This window comes from Pleuronectes platessa, chromosome 10 (assembly GCF_947347685.1).
Source record: "Pleuronectes platessa chromosome 10, fPlePla1.1, whole genome shotgun sequence".
Lineage (NCBI taxonomy): Eukaryota > Metazoa > Chordata > Actinopteri > Pleuronectiformes > Pleuronectidae > Pleuronectes > Pleuronectes platessa.
This window is the reverse complement of record NC_070635.1, coordinates 15,693,356-15,713,953: the sequence shown is the minus strand read 5'-3', so window position 1 is coordinate 15,713,953 and position 20,598 is coordinate 15,693,356. Positions and strand designations below refer to the sequence as shown.

The 20,598-nt window shown below is 41.9% G+C and overlaps 2 protein-coding genes across 2 annotated transcripts; one reads left to right on the top strand and one right to left on the bottom strand.

Annotated features, from left to right (window-relative positions):
- Positions 1 to 8,836: 8,836 nt before the first annotated feature.
- On the top strand, positions 8,837 to 12,400 carry LOC128449620 (CCN family member 3). Its single transcript, XM_053432880.1, has 5 exons — positions 8,837 to 9,036; positions 9,579 to 9,807; positions 9,932 to 10,186; positions 10,696 to 10,919; positions 11,086 to 12,400. The coding sequence occupies exons 1-5, from the start codon at positions 8,980 to 8,982 to the stop codon at positions 11,377 to 11,379; spliced, it is 1,059 nt and encodes a 352-aa protein (XP_053288855.1). The 5' UTR covers positions 8,837 to 8,979; the 3' UTR covers positions 11,380 to 12,400.
- Positions 12,401 to 15,457: 3,057 nt separating this feature from the next.
- Positions 15,458 to 18,802, bottom strand: LOC128449260 (E3 ubiquitin-protein ligase TRIM39). The gene is made up of 2 exons (XM_053432331.1): positions 18,678 to 18,802; positions 15,458 to 18,043 (listed from the first exon to the last, which is right to left on the bottom strand). The coding sequence occupies exon 2, from the start codon at positions 18,022 to 18,024 to the stop codon at positions 16,207 to 16,209; it is 1,818 nt and encodes a 605-aa protein (XP_053288306.1). The 5' UTR covers positions 18,025 to 18,043; positions 18,678 to 18,802; the 3' UTR covers positions 15,458 to 16,206.
- Between the last annotated feature and the right edge of the window lie 1,796 nt (positions 18,803 to 20,598).

Here is a 20,598-nt window from a genome sequence, read left to right as displayed (position 1 = left end):
GACAGAGCACGGCCGTGGCTGCAAACTGAACACTCAACAGGGAGTCCTGTTCAGAGACATGGCCGCTTGCACCAGTAGCCAATAAGTTTGTGGAAAGTAATTTGCTATATTTGACTCTGTAAGATGTTTCACACAGGTTCATGAGTAGAATGAGTGGACACAGTTGAAGATCTGACAATGATTTTCACATCCCATACACACTGAGTTAGTGATCTACAGAGCTGGCTAACTTTCACAAGGGCACACAGGATTTCTCTAACGGAAAACATGTTCACAACATCTAGGATCAGAATGCCCTAAATATACTGTATGATGGTGCAGTGGTTAGCAAGAAGGTTCTGGGGTCGAAATCCCAGTTCAACAGGGCCTTTCTATGTGAACTTGGCATGTTCTCCCTGTGTCTGGGTGGGTTTTCTCTTCTTCTCCGCCTCTTCCCTCTTGAAGACATGTAGACTGGGGTTACAGGAGGTTAACTGGAGACTATTACTTGCTGTAAAGGTTTGAATGTGAGCAAGGATGCATGTTTGTCTCTGTGATACCCCGACGACCTGTCCAGGGTGGACAGGTCGACCTCTCGCCCAATGTCAGCAGGGATTTGGCTCCACCTGCCCCCCAACCCTCAAGAGAGCAGTATAGATAATGAGTGGAGGGAGGGATTACTTTTGGCTTTAATGTATTGACTAGGGATGCACCGATATGGAAATTCTTGGCCGATACCGATATTTAAAATAACAATCTGGCCGATAGCCGATACCGATACCGATATTTGTTTATTTTCTTTTTGTTATTATTCATTCACCTTTTTGTGCCAGAAAAATAATTAAATCATTATTTAAAAAGCACTATTTAAAAAACATTCAGCCCTTCATCACTCTTATCTTTTAATAAGCACAAATTGAATCAGATTTATGAAACAATCTTTGATTTAACTAAACTTTATTTAACAGAGACATATTATGCCCATTTTACCACAAGTTGAAATGGTTCATCGGGATCTTAATGAAATGTCTGTAACATATTTTGGTCAAAATACCACAAGGATAATTTAAAACAGCACATTTTTACACTGTCTAAAACAGCCCTGTTAAAGTATCATTATAGAGAACGCTCTTCTCATTGATTTACGGTAGCAGTATTGCCCGTTTATTAGAGGTGTTACGGCTTCTGTGTGTATGACGTATGTTGTCAATTCCCTTGTTACCTGTGCATGAGACGGATGAATAGAGCCGGTGCACATGAGAATAAAGTACTTAAACAGACGCTACGCTCATACTTTTTACGCCAAGTTACACTGCGTGAGTCAAGATAACTTAACAAGCCCTCCTCAGTTTTACCTGTTTTTAGTGTCGGGCAGAAATCACATCGCGTCAACACCCACCGTGGCCCTTCGCGATGCTTGTTTTAATTAAATAGTCGGATTCCCCTGGTCCGCACCAGTTCTCAGTCAGCTGCTAGGCGCCAGCCGGAGGGTTCCCCCAGCGGTCGCCGTAGCTGAGGTGATCCGCAAGAAGGGCCCGACACGTGTCCAGAGTGGCCGCCGCTGACCGCGTACCCGGTCCCCTCCAACGGCCCGCCTTCCGCACCGGCGATGGACACCGCCCTGCGGTACAAGAGAAAGAAAGCCCCCGCACCAGCGACACCGTGAGGTGCCACCGGATAAGGACCTCCCGGTGCCGCACACTGAGCCTCCGACGGCGCGGAGAGGAGGGCGACGGAGCGACTGCTCCCCCAGCTGCGGCACGTGCCCAGCGGTTTTACAACAAATATAAACATCGGCCAATGATATCAGTGAAAGTCAAGTTTATTACCGATAAGCCGATATCAGTAAACGAGGCGAATATCGGCCGCTACCGATGTTCGGCTGATAAATCGGTGCATCCCTAGTATTGACCTATTGACATTTCACATTACTTCTCAGCCAACATACAAGGATGGTAGTACCTTTAATAAGGAAATATATTCGCTAATATAATAACAGCCCATTTAGAAGTTTGAGTCTAATAAATTCTCTTGTAAGAAATATGTGAGCAAATATTGAAAATGTCCAAATATTAATTAGTTAAAGCTAAAATCATTAGTTGTAAACACCATTAGAGCATCAGTCCCTGATCACAAAAATGATCAGGGACTTTATGGATTATCAATTAAATGATCTTCTAAAATAAATGGCAACAAAAGATGTTTTTCTCTTTTGCTCTGACACAGTGATGAACCAACGTGTCTCAAGCTCCTCTAATATTTTCCATTCACTGCCTCCTCCTGCGCGTGGCCTCTCGTTGCGCATCCTCTTGTCATGCGTCCTGAGATTTTTCCACACCACATGTTTTATTAGAGGAAGCCAGTTACTTCGTCCGTCCATTGCACCCGACCATAAGTCACATCTGTGTCTCAGCTCATGTACATTGGTGTAGAACAAATAAACCGTGAGTGAGAGATTTGTGGTGGCCTCCCAGGCTGTTCAACCCACCGCCTGACAGCAAATTGAAAATATGAAGAGCACTCAACTTTATGTTTTAAACTGATGAGGAAATAATGTAAACTGACGACATGTGTGTGGGAAAAAGTGGACAAAAGATTTAGATAGAGAGACAGGAAACATAGCTGAGTTCAGGGAATAAAACTAAGTAACAAAGACAAACATATGTGATATTCTTCCTCGGCCACCATGCTAGTTATCCCCACAGTCACCAGTTAATCTGAGGGTTGCCAGCAGCTAGTAGAGGCTTCATCTGTTTGGTCAAATGCTGTATAGGTGCACGGCCCATGCGTCCAGGACAGGTTTGCATGCTGATTGTGTGATTGCCGTGTTTCTGGATGGTTCAGTTTGTAGCTGTGAGGCAGTGGAGGCTCTCATATGAGACTTTTGTAGTTTGGTCCATGTCCCATCCACTAACACGGAGGAGCCAGTGTATATGATATCTACTGCAGCCAGCCACCTAGGGACAGTCAAGACAGTTTGGTATCACCATCCCAACGTACAGTCTCAATTTAGAGTCTGCCTCCTTAAGGCCAATGTATGCTTCTCCGTTTTGACGGACACGGACAGATAGGACCGCCTTCTCCAACGTGGAACGCCCTCTTCGGGCCTCTCCGCGGCTCCTCTGAGAGCTTTTCGTGCACCTCTCATTTTTCTAACTACACGTCGAAATGGCGGACAGCACCCGGATAGCACATGGCTGTGATTGGTCCACTAAAAACATAATTTCCGCCCAACGTCATTTCCGGACCTCTAACTTCCCGTTTCATTCCCTAAATCACAATAAACCTAAATCACAACTACGACTCTATGATTAATGTGACAAGTGTGCTAAGCCAGCGGCGTTGTCCGGCTGACGGTGGCTGGTTAGAGCACTTACAGCATGTGTGTACGGTCACATACGGTTATAACGAACTTTGATAACGGGGATAGCGGGCTAGCCACCATGCTAACTGCGGTGGAAACAGCGCAAAAACCCGCTGACTTTAATCCCACGGCTCTCATGACACTGTTCTCAAACACCGTCAGGTTAGAAGAAAACACTTGGTAGTAGTTAGTATCGGGTGTCCCTGCTGACTGTGTGTGGAAGTGTTGAGATATCTATGTTTCTCTGTATCTTGTGATTATATTTTACCTATATCCTGTGAACAAATATTAACTGTATAATCCATATAATCAATAATGCTACAACTGTTTCTTATATTTAGAATGATGTATAATCTTTTTGACTCAGACGCAGGGTCAGGCCCAGAGCACGACCACAGAAAGAGCAGGTGTCAATCTGAATGTCAATCTGACCCAAAATACAATTCAGAGAAAAGTGTGTGATGGAAATTCATCTTGAGATTTGAAATAATGAAAGCACGGATGCTCAGAAAAGAGAGAGGACGTGCCAGAACTAATACAATGAGGTGCTTCATGAAACATGGTGAGAAAAAGGTATGAAATCCTCCTGAAATGCTTAATCTGCTGGGTCTCTCCACTGTAGCAAGCTCCCTGTTTGCCAAGGCCACAGTAGTGGGACACCTGGTCAGTTGAAAGTGATGTGCTTGCAAAAAACTGCACTTTGAGGAATCAGTGTACATCTGGCCAATGGCTGAATTCCCTCAGGGAAAAAGAACCGCCTCTGTGCCCACCCTGTGTCTGATTATATATACTGTGGACTTAGGATTGAAGGGGGCTTCTTCTCGACATGATCCAGTGAACCTGGTGACGTGTCCGGCAGAACCCCAGAGACTCTCTGTAAGTATTTCAGTGAATACAATAAATGTTCAATTTCCAGAAATTCATGTATAAGTGTCTAATTATTCCTTCTCAAATCCTGGATCAACAAACACGCTTGTCCAATCGCCGGAGGCGAGTTCAAGTTTAAAAGCCTGGCGACGACAGAAGCTGGGGGGGAAGCTAGCTGCCTCCGTGTAGCTTCAAGCTGTTGCAGCTGTTGAATTAGCAACGCAGTTGTGTTAAGACACGATAACATAAGCATTATGACCCGCTGGGTGTCACTTTATTTCAGCAAAACTGTCGCGTCATCAACAGCCTTTTTCTGTTGTCATCGTTCACTGTGTGTGAGGAGCCGGGGGGACGTAAATAAACCAGCGTGGACTTCTTCTATATACCTCATGAGGTAGGTTTCTCTAAGCTCGACTTCCGTTGCGCCAACTACTGTTCTGGCGGTGAATTGTTTTCGGAACAAAAAGGCTAGTAGAACTATAAATCAAAAAGTGATTTATAGTCCGTCCGTCCGTCCGATTTATAGCTCCGTCCGTCCGTCCTTCCGCAACGGACTCGGAGAAGCATACAGAGGCCTTTAGGTTAGCCCGAGAAGGATCCACCCGTTGGAACCTTCGGTTCTCGAGCATCGAGGGAGGCATTTGTCAGCCCCATTTGCAGGAGACGTCAAAACAGGACAGCCTAACTTTGCACCGCTTTGATAAAATTGGTCTTCAAATGCAGACTTCGAAGGCTGAGTCCCCTCAATTGAGACACAGCCTATGAATGGAACCAGAGGCGGACTTAAACACTAAGCAAGGGTCTGCAGTTTCCTTGGGCCCCATGAAACACACAATTACAATTATGGTTAAGATATTTTCTTTCACTTTTCATTAATTTATCATGTTATTCTGCAAACCTGTTTGCTAAAATGCATCAGAATGACTATAATTCATGAGAAATTAGGGTCTCAGCACCCCCCTCCCACCTCAGTCCCCACTACAATGGACTGTTCCATGCACGTTACAAGTATTTGCTCATCACTCCCATCATATCTGTAATCATATCTAGGGTAGTGTTTAAGTCGGAGTCTAGACACCAAACACACACTGTTCTACTGTTGCAATAAACGTTTAAACGTGAGTTGACTGAATGAACTTATTATTTGGCGTAGCTACAACTCAAGAAACATAATGTTGACCAAAAACTGTTAAAACAAAAGAACCTTAAAAATCTGGATAAAAAGAGAATATAAGAAAATCTAAGCTCCTAGATGTGACAAGAACAGCATCACATAAAAAAAAAGATACAAAGAAGATGCCTAAACCTCGGACGACTTTGCCACACAGACTGCTGACCCCAAATGTTAGTATATCATCAGTTGCAAAATGTAGTTGGACTGTCCATGTAAACTATGAGCCAATCTTGGTGAGCAGCGACTGTGTGGCCTGACCACTTGGCAAAAGGCTGGAAGCCAGAGAGCAGAGTCCAACACCAACAACCCGCAGGCCCACAGACAGACTGTGTGATCCGTTTTTGTTTAGAGAGGACTGTGTCAAACCTCAATGTAAAGTGGTACTGAAACATTTCCTACCACGGGAGGATGAAGGGAATTTTCAGGGCAACCTAAAAGACGCGGGTGGTGACAACAAAAACGTTAGATCAAGGACAACTGGACGGGGCTGTAGATACTTGGGAGACATTTCACCTCTCATCCAAGACACCTCTTCATTTCTGGATTTAAGTTTTTTTTAAATCACCATGATGTGGATGTCTGACATCTCCACGAGGTGTAACATCTCAACAAGCACTTGTTCTACCAAAGACCCCCTGTAGACAAAAGAAACTTTCTTTAAGGTGCTAGCTCCCTCTCTTCCTGTTATTACACGATCTCGATCCATGTACCCCTGTCTGTCTTCTTCCATATGTAACCCTCTCCTCTTTAAAGTAGTGGAAATATTTCACAGATACCATGTATGTACGTATGCAGTCTTTCCACCTCGTTCCTGGGAGAAATCACGTCACACTGTGCCAAGCTGTCACACAGCAAATAAGCCTGTAACATTAAGTTTTCCAGTATGTACATTTGTATTTTTTGCACTATTCACAATTCATCCAACAACAGCTTTCAGATCAGCTGCACAACAAGTTACTGTGTGACAATTAAAGACAACCAAATTCACCTTTCCCCGGCAGAAAGTGACTATTAAAGAGTTGTTCCATAGAAATGTAAAAGAGAATAGATCCACACAGTCTGCAAACACAGCCATGCCAAGTTCGACATTCTTCGACTTCCACCTGCCAACTGTTTGAACAACACTCAAATAAGATTTTGGCAGAGCCATCCACTGCCTGTTGGAATAACAGGTCATTCTCCTGACATCCCTATCCTCAATTTATTTCTCTCGAAGATGGAAGTACGGGACAGAATGTTTCATTAATATAGGTGTTTTGGATAAATCATTTTTAGGGTGGCTGTAAATAGTTTCTAGGTCACATATTTTAGATACCAAGGTGCCAAGACAAAGAAATGACTATGTCAACAGATGACAAATAAATGCAACTGGTAGCAGTGGGTGTAACCAAATGATACAAGTCAAGTAACATGAATAGAAAATGTAGAACACTCAACTCCTACAACACATCAGCTTATGATTACTGTCTCCTTAAAAGAAATGCCTGTATTTAGTATTTATATAATTTTAATCCCTATTTCACAAACCTTCTTTCAACAAATATCAGATACGTTTTAAATAAGTGTTCTGGATTAATAACACTATACTAAATGCAATAATCTCTTCTTAAAATGGGGTTTCCTTAGTAATGTTTCATTAAATTTTACTTAAATGAAGTTCAATCTAATAACGGTTATGGCGATGTGAGCCTTTCACAGGCTTATCTGTGTCAGCATTTATGTTTATCGATATGTACCAATAGATGTGAATGTATGTTTATATTTAATCTAAAGAAATATTTTTTTTTGTAAATGTAGCATTTTCCTGTACGTGTTTTGTTATTCATTACAAAGGTTGCGATTTAACCGCAAAATATCAAGCTGCAATTACATTTCTTTAATTTAAGTACTTAGTTACAATTATTTTAATATATAATTTGGACATATATTGGTTACTGAGATAGTTTACTTCTTAAAATTGGCATCGCTCTGTAACCTTCATTAACATCATAAGTAAAATTGTGTTATTTACTATTTCATATAAAAATGGCTGCTGTAAAACAGGTCTGTTTTCACACTGATTATAATCAGTCTGTCACCTCTAACAAACCAGGATTACATTCCATATCTGTCACCTACACGTCACACTTTGATAACAATGTGATGAGGCCCTGGAGCCATCTTGCTATTACACTGCTAAATAAACTAGCATTAAACCTTAGCAGAGTTAGCAAAGTAAGCTAGCTTACCTGGGACCAGCTGTGTGTTGTCAAGCAGTGGAAAAACCTGGTTTCGTTGTGGTATCTGACAGCCCTGGGGGATCTTGGTGTGTTTGAGTTGTTTCTTTAGAACAACACATCCCAGTTTGTGATAAGGTCACAAGGTCACACACAACTAGAGGCTAATAACTTTACCAGCAGGCTAACGCTATGCTAGCATTTAGCTTCACGCTAGGTTTGTTACTTGGTCACATCAGGCCAGAAGCTTTGGCCCGTTGTGTTTTTCTCTTGTCTGCGCGGTCTTATTCTTATTTTCTCATTAGCTGTGTCTCTGAAAGACAATGCGTCCAAACTGTCGCCCATTTCCACCAACTTCCTGCTTTGGTTGTCCCGCCTTCTTAAAGGTATCATTCTGTAAAGTCTGTAAAGTAGGGTTGTGTTTCTGTGGTTTATTTGAGTGTTTTAGAATTTGTCTTGTTTACAAGTGAGGAAACAGAGACTGCCATTCAACATGTTGAACGATTTTTTATTTTACAAATAGGAGATTTATTGATTTATTTGTATCAGTCTTTCTATTTTATTATATTGTATTGGGGAGTTGTGTAAATCTCACTTTTGAAGGACTGGAATCAAAACTCATTGATCTCTTCGGATGCTCTCCATTCACAGATCCCCACAGCTTCCCCCTGAAGTCTGTCCACATACCTCTGCCAGGGAGAAACCATTATATGCATCTCTGACCAGATGTGTCGACCACAGTGTTTGACTGTGTTTCTATTTTAGGAAGCAGAAACATTTGTCCTGGGAATAAGAGGGTTTTTCCGTTCTGACCTCCCAGGTGGGTTTTGGAAAAAGGTCAAAGGTTCACCACCCAGTGTCGGTGGGAATAAAGAGACCCATGGAATAAGATGACAGAAATAACACTTCATTAAGAACAACGTTTACGGGAAGAAAATGAGTTATACTGACTTAATGACAAATGTACAAGTATCTAATTTACAGCCATTATTATTAAAATAGTAATACCGTGAATCTATTAAATGTGTATATAAAATAAAAATATGTTATCCCAATGTTAAATTGTAAAGTGTGAAACCTCACTGTGTGTTTGTGTGTTGTGCACTTTGACAGGATCTCACAATAAAATGTGACTCCCATCTTCCTCGGCATTCCTTCTTGTTTGTCGTCATGGTGCAAGCAGGACAGCTCCGCTATATAAGGTCCTCATCTCGGCAGTCCTGAGCCACAACGACAAAGAGTGTACAACCTTCTGCTACATCACAGCCAGAGAGGAGTGAGCGCTTCTCCCCGAACCAAAGGACTCACATCAGATCCTGCGAAGACAACACAACACTTCATTGACTGCAGATATATTTTTGCTTCTGCTCTTTTTCAACATGAATATGTCCAGTCTTTCAAATGGAGCTCTATTTTTCATTTTTTTTACAGCACAGGTAAGAATTTAGAACCATAACCGAGTTTTTTATATTTTTAAATCAAATCACCTGGTTTAAATGGTGGAAGCGTTTAATTTTCAAAATTTTATTTTCACTGTTGTAGAAGAAAGGAAGATGCTTTTTCCTTTCATTGATGAGAATAACTCTAATCACAAAGCGTTTTCCTATCTGAATTCGATTTGATTAATGCAAAACGTGTTTCCTGTCATCAAAAATAAGTCTCACCAAGCAAATGTTATTCAGGTTTACTGAAGTTTATGATTGCTTTTCTTTTAATTATAACATTTGTCACATTATTTGCAATAGGACATTAGCTTATAAATGTTTTCTTTTATATTCTGTGATTCTTTTCTAAAATGATCTTTGTATTTAACAGTTTAAGATAAATAATAGTTCATGTTTAATAAATGACATCAAGCTTAGACATGCACATTTGTAATACACAATATTTAATCCCAGCTGTCAATAATCAGTCATATTAATTTGTCTTAAGGGATATAATAACATTAACAGAGCAAATTGCATTCTCTCCCACTCAGGTGTTTGCAGTCGTCTGGTCCCAGTCATGTCCTCGGAGATGCCTGTGTCCTAAAGAGCCCCCCATGTGTCTCCCTGGGGTTCCCCTGATCCTGGACGACTGTGCCTGCTGCCTGGTGTGCGCCCGTCAGAAAGGACAGATCTGCTCTGAGACGAACCCCTGCGACACACGTAAAGGCCTGCGGTGTGATTACACAGCGGACGTTCACAAGAGGGCCGGCATCTGTGAAGGTGAGGGGGCTGTTGTTGGAGCTGTCATTCACAAATACAAACAAGATGTCCAGAAAGAGGCAAATACTAAGTACATAGACAATTAAACAAAAACCTTTCTGCCGACTTTCTCTCTTTCCTGCAGCTCATGGGGGACATGTGTGTGTTTTGGGTGGTTCCGTCTACCAAAACGGCCAGACTTTCTTCCCCAGCTGTAAGTACCAGTGTGTGTGTCGTGACGGACAGATCGGCTGCTTGCCTCGCTGCAACTTGGATGTGATGTTGCCCGGGCCTGACTGCCCCATGCCACGGAAGATCCAGGTTCCCGGGGAGTGCTGCGAGAAATGGGTGTGCGAGCCCCAAGCGAAGGCCAGTACACTGGTTGGCTTTGCCCTGGCAGGTGAGTGGAGTTAAATCAAATGGACCATACGGGCTGAACTTACAGAGAGAGACACACATGCAATCACAGCTCCAGTCTCACTCCAGTGTGAGACAGAGTTAAAAGGTTAGGTACATTTTACTTAGCTGTTCTGGGGTTAGGGAGCAAGATCCAAAGGAAGGAGGAAACTAGAATAAGGCATGAGAAGAGAGGAGGAAACACAAAGGAAAGAAGCTGTGTTGAAGTAGTGTAATACACCACTCAGCTAGTTTCAGTCACACACAAGGAAGTCAGTGATCATGTTGGCCACTGGATTTCTCAGAATATGCTCACAAACGTTTGTTTCAAGAGGATTTACTCATCAAGATTAAGAATTCTGCATATTCAGTCAAAATGTCTAAATATTGCATTACTATAATATTCTTGGATGTGTTATTGTTCACTTTTAAAATGTAAAACGTAACAGCCATAACTTCTTTGAATTTAAGTTATCGCTCTAAACCATATTCCTTCTATCTGTGTTCCTTTAGCCTATCGTGAGGAGGAGACGGTGGGCATCGACAACTGGGACCTCAGCCTGAACTGCATCGAGCAGACCACAGAGTGGGGCGCCTGCTCCCAAAGCTGCGGCATGGGGGTGTCCACCAGAGTGACCAATAAGAACCGTCGGTGCGAGATGGTGAAGCAGACCCGGCTGTGTATGATCAGACCCTGTGACAACCTGCAGGATCAGCTACAGCTGACTCAGCTGAAGGTAACTTTTCTCTTTTGAGAATCTACTTGCTGCATCATTTCTGAATGAGTTTCTTAATTTCTTCATCATCCATGGCAGTTCGATGAGAATGTATTGTAAGCTCCTGTAGTTTGTATTCAGTTCCATGTGTCATTCAGTCAGTGAATAACTATTTCTCTCCCTGCAGAGAGGCAGCAAGTGCCAGAGGATGGTGAGGAGCGAACAGGCCGTCCACCTCTCCTACAAGAACTGCACCAGCGTCCAGGTCTACAAGCCTCGCTACTGTGGCTCCTGCACAGACGGCCGCTGCTGTACCCCCCACAGAACCAGGACTGCTCTGGTGGATTTCCAGTGTGCCAACGGTAAAATCGCCAAGAGGCCAGTCATGGCGATCCTTACCTGCGTTTGCCACAACCACTGCCCCAGAGAGAATGCTGCGTGGCAGCAGTCAGAGCTGGGATACAGCGGCATGAGGTTATAGGTCCAAATAAGATAATAATAATAAGGTTATAATGTACAGTAAAAATCCAGATTGTAGGTGAAGACTGTGTCTCTAAATGCAGGGATTCCTCGAGCTTGTTACATGGACGTAACATCCTTTATTTTACAAACGTGAGTTGCATTAACTCAAAACTTTATATTAAAATATTAGATGGAGAGTGTCCACAACATAATACAAACAGTATGTAGGCCTATAAAGTATGGCATGCATTTAAGGAAAAGATCATAGATAATGAAATTGCTCTATATCTGCAGAGGGATTATATCTTGTATCATCCTGTGGACAAATTAGTGTCATATCCACTATTGCAAAGTAAAGCACTTAACCCTCGAGACATGTTGATTCTCTCCACTTCTGGAGATCAAGTAGAGTATAGCTGTGCTCAACCTAAATTAATAAGGAAGAAAGCTATGGCAGCCAACAGCTTCATGTACTGTGCGTCTTTTTATTCAATCACTCACGGTACGGTGACATTTTGTCATTTTAATCTACAAAAAGGTAAATAAGGATGAAATTGATCAAAACAGCGGCAAGAAGGCAGAAAGAAATAGACAAGCTTAGCGAGAACTTTTAGCCTTCCATGATACTGCTGTGGGAACTTTCCAACCCTGGGTCACATTTTTGAAATAACTAGACTGTAAACTCTGACCTGGTCCCAGCGAAGCGCTCAATCTATGAAAGAGAGGTCACTGTGGTCAAGGGTGTCATTCCTAACATCTGCTTAGAAATCCTACTCCTGTTGCAATGAAAGCACAGATATTAATACGCTTTTTGTTAAAAGTAGTGCACATAAACAACAGCTATTTGTATAATGACAAAAGTTTTGTAAATACTTGCTGTATAGTTGGTTGGACTGAGTGTGTATCAAATACACAGTGTTAAATGCTAGAAATGTAGTTGTATATATTGTTTGTTTCTTTCACTTGAATTATACGTCAGACTGCTTATTTCTGTATCTGCAAAAAGTCAACATAAATAAAAGTGTATTTTTTTGTATCAACGTTTGAATCTCTTAGTTGTCATTTAATCATAAATAATTTGTATTGATGCTGGTGGTGGGGAAGAGGTGCATTTATCAAGTCACAGTGCGGGTGCAGATAACTGGGCTGGTAGTTGGGGTGATGATTTGTGTATGAGTGGAAGGACTTTACTCCAACAGTTCCCATAAGTACAATCAAACCTTGTAGCTAAGCAGCCAAAACGTGCAACCTAATGAAATCATAACACAAAGCTACACTAAATAGCATTTATTTAACACAAACAATATACAAAGTTTAGGTTTTTTTGCGAATAATTCAACATTTTATCAATGATGACCGACGCAGAAACGATATTGTGAACCGAGAAGTAAGTGTCCAAGACTCTTCACACTGACATTTTTAGGGGACTTTATGTGCTGTCAGTAGAAACCGATCAGGAGAATGAAATGAAATTAATTATGAATGAGGAATAGACCTTGGCACTAAGACCATAGTGGAGAGTATGATGCCATGGAAGAAGCACAATGAAACTAGGGGCCTTGGACAGAAGGAAACATTTATCGGGCCTCTCTTGGCCCATGTTCCATAAAGTTTTGTTGAAGTCGGTTATTTCTAGATTTTGCGTAGTCCCGCTAACAAACAGATAAGCAGAGGAGCAATCGTAACTTCCTTGGTTTGAGGTAATCAGACTTTAAACCGAGCAGGGAGAGGCAGTGAAAAACATTTCCCCCCTTGCATGTTGTGTGTGTGTGCATGTGTGTGGGACAATAAATGTATCTTATCTTATCACACTGTTGGGCTACCAATATAGTTTTCATGGAGGTTCTATGCAGGTTCTAGGTCAATCAAATGTATGTCAAGTGTTACCTCATACTAACAGTATGGCTGCTCTACATTCCTTAGCACTGGGAGACTCTTCAGCTTTGTCAACAAATTTTGAACTAACTATTTGGTCTTTGTATTTGATTTAAAAAATGTGTTTTATCTTGTATCTTGTATGCGCAAATTTTAGAGAAGTATTTGCGCTGAATATCCTTGAAAGTAGTCTCTGATATTCAATACTCTGAAAGTTTCCACACGTGCATTTAGGCTAGACCTCTTCCTGTGGATTCCCTTTTTAACAGATCAGGATGTACAAGCCATCAAATAGGATCAAAAGACCCCGGGCCCCCCCTGGGGGTGGTGACCTCTGACCTCTCTCAGTGAACCCACCTGGAGGGTTACAATGGAAACCCTCTCTTATTCCCTGTAGAATTGCTCCTGCTTCTTAAAATAGCTCCTCAGTGGAAACCTCAGCTCATCAGTGAGCTGGAATCAGCGGGGGGACTAACACTGTGGTCGACATGTCTGGTTGCACACATGTGGCGGCTTCTGCCGAGCACAGGTTTGTGGTATGTCGGTTGTGTTTGTGGATGTAGGATTTGAAGCTTATTCCTATGTTGCACTCAGTGAAAATATTTTCAGATGAAAGAGTCAGCGAAATGATTCAAACATAAGAAAGACAGATGCTTGTGACGTGGATTCAGGCAATGATAGTTTGTCAGTTGGTCGGCCTGTCCATCACCTCAGTCCTGACTGAAACAGTGTAAAGACGGAGGGATTGCAATATACATTTTCTACAGGTATCAAAGAAGATATCGGCCAAACACCAATCAGATTTCAGCTTGGGACAGTCTTTTCATATTTAAACATGTCACTTTAAGACGACAGTAGAAGTGAACATATCATTGTGAATCAATCTGTGTGTGTGTACGTGTGTGGGGGTGTGGGTGTGGGTGTAGTCTCAAAGAGGAATGGGAACGCACAATTGACTCTGAAAAACAGAAAGACACAACAAAAATACAGTCTCTGCACCTAAAGGGTCAACGTCACTGGAACGTTTTAATGCCTCCGCCACTGAAATGCGATGAATCACTCCACAAATATTCTCTCTAATGCAGAGCAGGTTTCTATGCTTGAACTTCGAGGAAGTAGAAAGACATGAGAATGAATACCCGCAGGTTTAACTCCACTGTTTATGAGTGAAATTTGATTATTAAATTTAAGTTGAGCAATGAATAATGTCATCAGATAACTTCTGGTTATGTGTTGCTGTATTTTATACTCCTCTTACTGTAGTTCTGTCAGCATGTTATTGTAGTTATACCACTCTATGATAGTATTTGGTGAATGAACTGTATACTGTAAAGTGCTTTACAGTAATAGTTACATTCACATACACATTCTTAGAACGCCTCTATACACAGTGCTTCTTCACTCACACACCATTCATACACTTTCGGCACAGCTGTCAGGGGGGATTCAGGTCAGTATTTTGGCAAAGAACATTTTAGAGTGTAGACCGAAGGACGACCCAGCTCTCCACCCCTTTAGTCTCAGCGGCTCTTTGATTTCACTCATAAAGAGTCAAGAAATGAATTCCATTCTTAAACTTGTGATATTAAAATGTGAGGTTCTGTACATCTTTACTTGTGTAGTACATTTGTCTTTTTCACACTGAGAACCCAAATGACCTGGAGCCTGAGTGTGTGTTTGTTGTGTAGTCTTTGATTTAGCCTGGGTAATAGAGCGGCTGGCGTGGATTGTAGATGGGTCGATCAGTTCTGTGATCTCAGTGAGTGACTGGTCTAGTTTTTTTTAAACAATAAATACATTTCACTAACACAATACAGACCGAAACTAAAAACATATATTTATGGGATAATCAGAGGCTGCCTACAACAAAATTATTAGGAACTGATTTATGAATCTGACACTAAACTTCCCAACCTATCTCACTCACTACATCCCCACTTGACAGTGTTGCCCCATCAGAACAGGTTGCACCCAAACAAGCAACTGAAACAACCATAAGTCTGAAAAGAAGCTTTACATAAAAGAAACTGGGATTTTCATGAGGCAACTAAAAGAGGATTCATGAGTGGGACGAAAGTCCTTCCCTGGAAATGCAGAGAAAGCAATGCAAGGGCCAAACTAGAGTTAAAGGAGCAGGTGGAGCAGGTGGGTGCCTTCAGAGCTCTGGGTGTATTCTACATGTTTCCATTGATTCATTTGAGAAATCACAACAACAGTCAGGATTTGTTATCAAAGGAAAACTTTATGTAAATTTGTAATCAAAGACAGCTAATTCACCACATTAGAAAGCATGCATAATAAGTCAGAATAACATGTTAGATATTGTCTGTTTACAAGATATTGTCATGATGAAGGGTCAGATGAGTTTGTGACTGGAAGGAGACCCAATACCTGCCTGTCTCTAAGTACATCCACCATTGGGGAAAACTGTAACATTGGATTTGAAAGATTTTGTTAAAGGAACATGATTAGTGTGATCAAAAGAAATACACGGTAAGGTATGGGTAAAAATATGCAACGTTATGTAAAAAAAAAGAAAAAACAGCATGTAAAGAGAAAGAGAGTATTCCCAATAATTTACAACACTCTACAGATCTGTCAATCTCAAAACTCATTGTCTATCGTTTGACAATATAACGGGTCAATGGGTTTTCAACGTCTGTCATGTGGTCCCTGTTTATAGTCTGACTACGGTGAGTGATTGAATAAAAAGACGCACAATACATGAAGCTGTTGGCTGCCAAAACTTTCTTCCTTATTAATTTAGGTTGAGCACAACTATACGCTACTTGATCTCCAGAAGTGGAGAGAATCAAGTCTGACTAGTCTACTCACTAAATACAAACAGACACAAACTCTGAGGTACAATATGGCCTCAGTATTTTGACCATGGACACTTGGTACACATAATTGAGGAGCCGGGGATCAAACCATCAACCTTTTTAGTGGACAACCCACTCTATTTAATGATTCACATCCACCCAATGAAATGAAAGAACACAACAACAAGAAAAATAATCGCGGCATAAAATTTGTCTGTTTTCTGCGTTGTTGATTCTCCTTCTATTGCGGTCGAGGATTTGAGGGGGGCTGGTGAGAGGACCAGGGGGCCACCATTTATACCATCCTCAGGGAGACCGGGGCTGAAGAATGGGTAGATTTTCTCATTGAATGTGCAACCAGTGAAAGAGTAGATCAGAGTTGAAGTGTCCACATCATAGAAGGACACCAGCCCCTGCTCATAATCCACAAGCACCCCGATCCTCTCTGGTTTGTTCATCAATCGGAGGTTGACGGAGACATTTTTCAGAGCCGAGTATTTGTTGCTGTTCCTCAATCTAATGGTCCAGACTCCCTCCCTCGGGTTAGGCATGATTTTCTTCTTCCCACGCACCGACTCTCTAGCTACTCCTAAATCCCATCCGGTCTTCCTTGCGACCTGCACCTCATAGTAGAATCTGCCTTCAGACAAGCCCTGATTTCCCAACACGTAGGCATATTTGTTGAACTTCTGCGGGATATTTGAAATCCACACTACATGAGGAGTTTGTACTTGTTTTAAATCCTCTGAAAACACGAGCAGATCACTTGCAGTGCAAGGATCAAATGTCATGTCAACCTCAAATCGCTGCCGGATTACCTCCAACTTTGTGCCTTCGGGCAGCATCTCTAGGTCCATGCATGTGTAGACCCGTTTTTCCGTTTGTTCACCGATGATTTTATCACAACTAACCTTGAAATCCCGACTAGCTCGCTCCGCCTCTTTAGCGAGCGTCTGCTCCAGCTCTGTCAGCGCTCTCTTGACATCTTCCACACGGTGCTGGCCGCTGATACTGACATCAGACCAGTTCTTGGTGCGTGGGAGGGAGGAGGAGCAGGACAGGAAGCGCTTGATGAGCTGGAGGTGGTCTTCAGTGTGTGAGATGCTCTCCAGCTTAGTGATTCTATTCTGGAGCTCTGTGATTTCTCTCTCCAGTTCTTTGACCAGAACCTCAGCCTGTCTTTCTGCTGCTCTTTGCTTCTCCTCAAGCTCCCTCACCAGCCCATGCAGGCCTCTGTCAAAAGACACTAAAAAAGTGGAGAAAACCTGAGAACTATTCACCTTTGCTTCATCTTTGTGTTTCCTCCTCATGTCCACGTCATCTATTAGCTCCTGGACCTTCCTTTGTCGCTCTTGAATCATCTCCTGCACTTCCTCCTTCTTCTGCTCCAGCTGAGCCTTCGTCTTTTCGTACTCCTTCTCTAAAGGGACCATATCATGAGCTTTATGTTCTGTACACTGGACACAAACACGGGTCAAGTCATCCCTGCAGAAGAGCTCTAACATCCTGTTATGCTTCTTGCACACATTGCTCTCCAGGTCCTGCAAAGGATCGGCCAGTCTGTGCTTCTGTAATGCAGCGATTCTCCGGTGAGGCTCAAGGTGTGTTTCGCAAAAAGAGGCCAGACAAACCAAACAGGTTTTCGAGGCTCTGAGCTTCTTGCCAGTGCAGTGGTCACATGGCACCTGTCCCGCTTTGACGAGGACATCATTATTAGCTGAGACACTTTGTTTCCTGAAGTTCTCCACCACCTCCCTGAAACCGGTGTTGACGCAGAGCTTGAGTCCTTTGCTGTACTTCTCTTTGCACAGCGGACACTCACACTGCTCTTTGCCTTTCCAGTGCGTGCTGATACAGGCCTTGCAGAAGTTGTGCCCGCATGGGATAGAAACGGGCTCGGTGAAGAAATCCAGACAGACGGAGCACATGAACTGATCTTCAGACAGGAACCCACTGGCTGAGGCCATATTTAGAGGAGAGGAGAGTCTAGGAAACATAGACAATTCATTGCTTTTTGTTTTGGCCATTTTACACAAACATATAATTATTCACAAAGATGACTGGAACTATAAACACTGCAGATTAATTCATGTCAGATAAAACAATTTCTGTTGGCAATAGATCATTAAGTCACTTTTGTCATACTGGGGTTTCATGAAAAAAAACTAGTCATCAAATCATTCACTTTAATCAATATGATTAACAACAACAAGCCATCTCCGATCGGGATGAACATGACAAAGTACATGAACATTTTTACTGTATGTTATATCTATTAATATATAATATCTTTCGTATGTGATATGCGGCAATATCTAAGTCTTACTCAGCAAATATAAATGTATTTTTTTCCTGTTGGGATTAATCATTTTAAACAACACCAACAACAACAATTTAAAAACTGATTTCACATCAGATACTTTCTGATGGCAAACAGATCATGAAATGACTGGTATGCCTCTCGCAGCAAACTGAAGTTTCAGAAAAACAATAAAAAACTCTCAATAAGTAGATTCACAGCCACCAGTCATTCCTCTCTGGATTTAAAAGCTTCACAACATTTAACATGTAGTTATAAATATTCTAGAACATCGGAACATTATCATGATTTGAACCGTACCTGCTGGAATGTGGAAGCGCAGCTCTGTCGTGTGTGTTTTTGCACGAACTAGACTTTGTTATTAAAGGTTACTAGTGGTTTCACTTCCCTGTAAATAATGCAGTACTCCTCCTCCTCCACTGAGGCGGACTCCTCCCTTCTGTTTAAAGGGAAAGTGCACTGATAGATGAAAAGTCGCTTATTATCAAAGAGCGTCGCAGCTGCATCCAATACAACTTAAGTCAATTGCGACCACTTCTTCAGACATAATAAAACAACAGAAAAAAACATAAAATGCCGCCACATTTTAAGCCTCAATGTCCTCTGATAGCCCTCTTCAAGGTGCGTTCAGTACCCTCGGGCACCACATCGTGTGGCCGTGTCCGCTAGCATCGCGGCCTCCGGTAGAACAGAGTGTAAATTACCTTGTTTCGAGTCGAATGTAAAAGCAAGAGCTAACAGACACTTCTATTGTTTTATAAAACACTGTTTACCCCTGAAACTCCTAAAGTGTTTTGTGGACTTAAACACTTCACCCACACCTCCATCTGTAGTTAATTGGTGAATTTTCATTTTTCGGTGGACTACCCCGTTAAAGAGCCCATATTTTACACCTTCTGGGATTTAATTTGAGGTATTGGAACCCCTAAGATGATATATCAGTGGTTTAAAGTCAGAAAAAAGTGCTGCAATGTGTATTTCCATGTCCTCTCTTCTGCCTCTCTCTGGAGATACAGACAGAACAGGCTGTTTTTTTGCCGGGGCCTCTTGAACCCCTCTTCTGATTGGCTGACTGCATTTTGAGTGACATGCGACCAGGCCTATCACCAGTCTCATTCTGGCGCATTTACGATCTCTGGCTGTAAACACAGCTGAAAGTCACATTTCTATGTTTGGATACATCTATAGAAGGCCGGCACATATTTACAGCTGGTTACAATAGGAGGCTGGACTGGTACCAGTTGGGTGGGACTGAGTGGCGAGTGCGATCCTGAATGACGTTTAACTAACATATTTCTTAGAATGGACTGAGTAGAGTGTCTGTTTTCCTACTTTGACGGTCCCTACTGAGCCCTTCAAGTCATTATGGTTAGTAAAAGCCCAGCAAATTTATTTGACACAATATGGGCCCTTCAATGACAATAATTTAACTGAGTTGACAATCCAGCAGCTAATTAAGAATTCTCGATCATTACTTTCTCTTATTTGTTTTGTTGATTCGTATTTGTGTGTCACAGTGTGCCCGTGAGCCACAACCAGAATAACAAGAACAGGGCGGTGTGTGAATAAATAGGAGACAAGAACACTGGTTCATACACAGGAGAAAATGTGACAATGAGCTGGAGGGAATGGAAGATTTATGAATACAAATAAGGACCAGAACCATCTGGTGGAGAAAAGATAGGAGGAATGACAAGAAGCAGAAGGCGGAGGCCGAGGTTCACTGAAGAGTGGACAGAGGCAGGAATGCAAAGTACAGCATGAACTACTTAGTACTCAATGATTACTATTTGTCCTTTTTCGTAGAGTTGACTTCAAGAGGAGTAATGGTTCAGTGTTCGCTCAAATGAAATAAATCATGTATATTCTTTCCTATATAATAAGGGTTCTTGAATTTTAAATCAGCCAGAAACTGATAATACTAGACTTTGAGGAATCACCAATGCATTCATATTACTTTTATTTTTATTTTTACCCATGTAATATGAAGCCTTTCGACCACTTCTTACTCTACTGCTGCCTGACAGTTTTTGAGTTTAAATGGTGAAATTTACATACATTTTAAGGTACCATCTCACCATGTTATGTTAACTGTGACTGTTTTTCGATCGGCAGTATAAAGGTTGTAAATAGTTTTGTATTTATATAGTGCTTTTCTAGTCTTGATGACCACTCAAAGTGCTTTACAGTACAGTTTTACATTCACCCATTCACACACACA